This window comes from Sinocyclocheilus grahami, unplaced genomic scaffold (assembly GCF_001515645.1).
Source record: "Sinocyclocheilus grahami isolate Dianchi unplaced genomic scaffold, SAMN03320097.WGS_v1.1 scaffold11289.1, whole genome shotgun sequence".
Lineage (NCBI taxonomy): Eukaryota > Metazoa > Chordata > Actinopteri > Cypriniformes > Cyprinidae > Sinocyclocheilus > Sinocyclocheilus grahami.
The window spans coordinates 6,274-6,845 of record NW_015513739.1 but is presented as its reverse complement, the minus strand read 5'-3'; the positions used below and the strand labels follow the sequence as shown (position 1 = coordinate 6,845).

Here is a 572-nt window from a genome sequence, read left to right as displayed (position 1 = left end):
ACACACACACACACACACACACACACACACACACACACAGATCCTGATGGCAAAGAAGAAGTGGCTTGGATATGAGATAAAGATTGCATGCAAGTGAAAAGGAGAGAGAGGGGATGCTTATTTCACCTCTGTTTCTGATGGAAAGGCTGTTGTCTCATTGCCATGTACTGCATGTCCTCCTGCAAGCGGTTGAGAGGTGAATCAGGCTTCAGACGAATACCATAATAATGGTATTTTGAGTTCCCCCTGAGACACACACATACACACACACAAAATGAGCCATCACATTTTTTTTATTCCAGCAACAACACACCACAGTTTGAGACTGAACATTATTTATTTTCAGTTCATCATCTTATGATCATTCTTTAAGCATTAGACAAGTGTCTGCAGTAAATCCCCTCAATGTTCTTCTCTGTGCAGCTGTGGTTTTGAGACTGGATTGTGCTTTTCTTTTGAGAATGGATCAGCTGTTAATGTCATTTATAGATTAGCTATATTTTTGGGGTGCAGTCTGACCTGGTGCCAAGTCGGCGTGTGCGAAGCCCCATGAAGACAGATCGGATGAGTTT

The 572-nt window shown here is 42.3% G+C and overlaps 1 protein-coding gene across 1 annotated transcript in view; it reads right to left on the bottom strand.

The window, feature by feature from the left end:
- Positions 1–121: 121 nt before the first annotated feature.
- LOC107578642 (DNA-binding protein RFX2-like) overlaps positions 122–572 on the bottom strand; it is a gene marked incomplete at its 5' end in the record, with an annotated part of 6,328 nt that continues 5,877 nt past the window's right edge. Inside the window, one exon of the mRNA XM_016264583.1 lies at positions 122–246. Within this exon, the coding sequence (XP_016120069.1) occupies positions 202–246 (45 nt within the window). The remainder of the gene's footprint in view (positions 247–572) is intronic.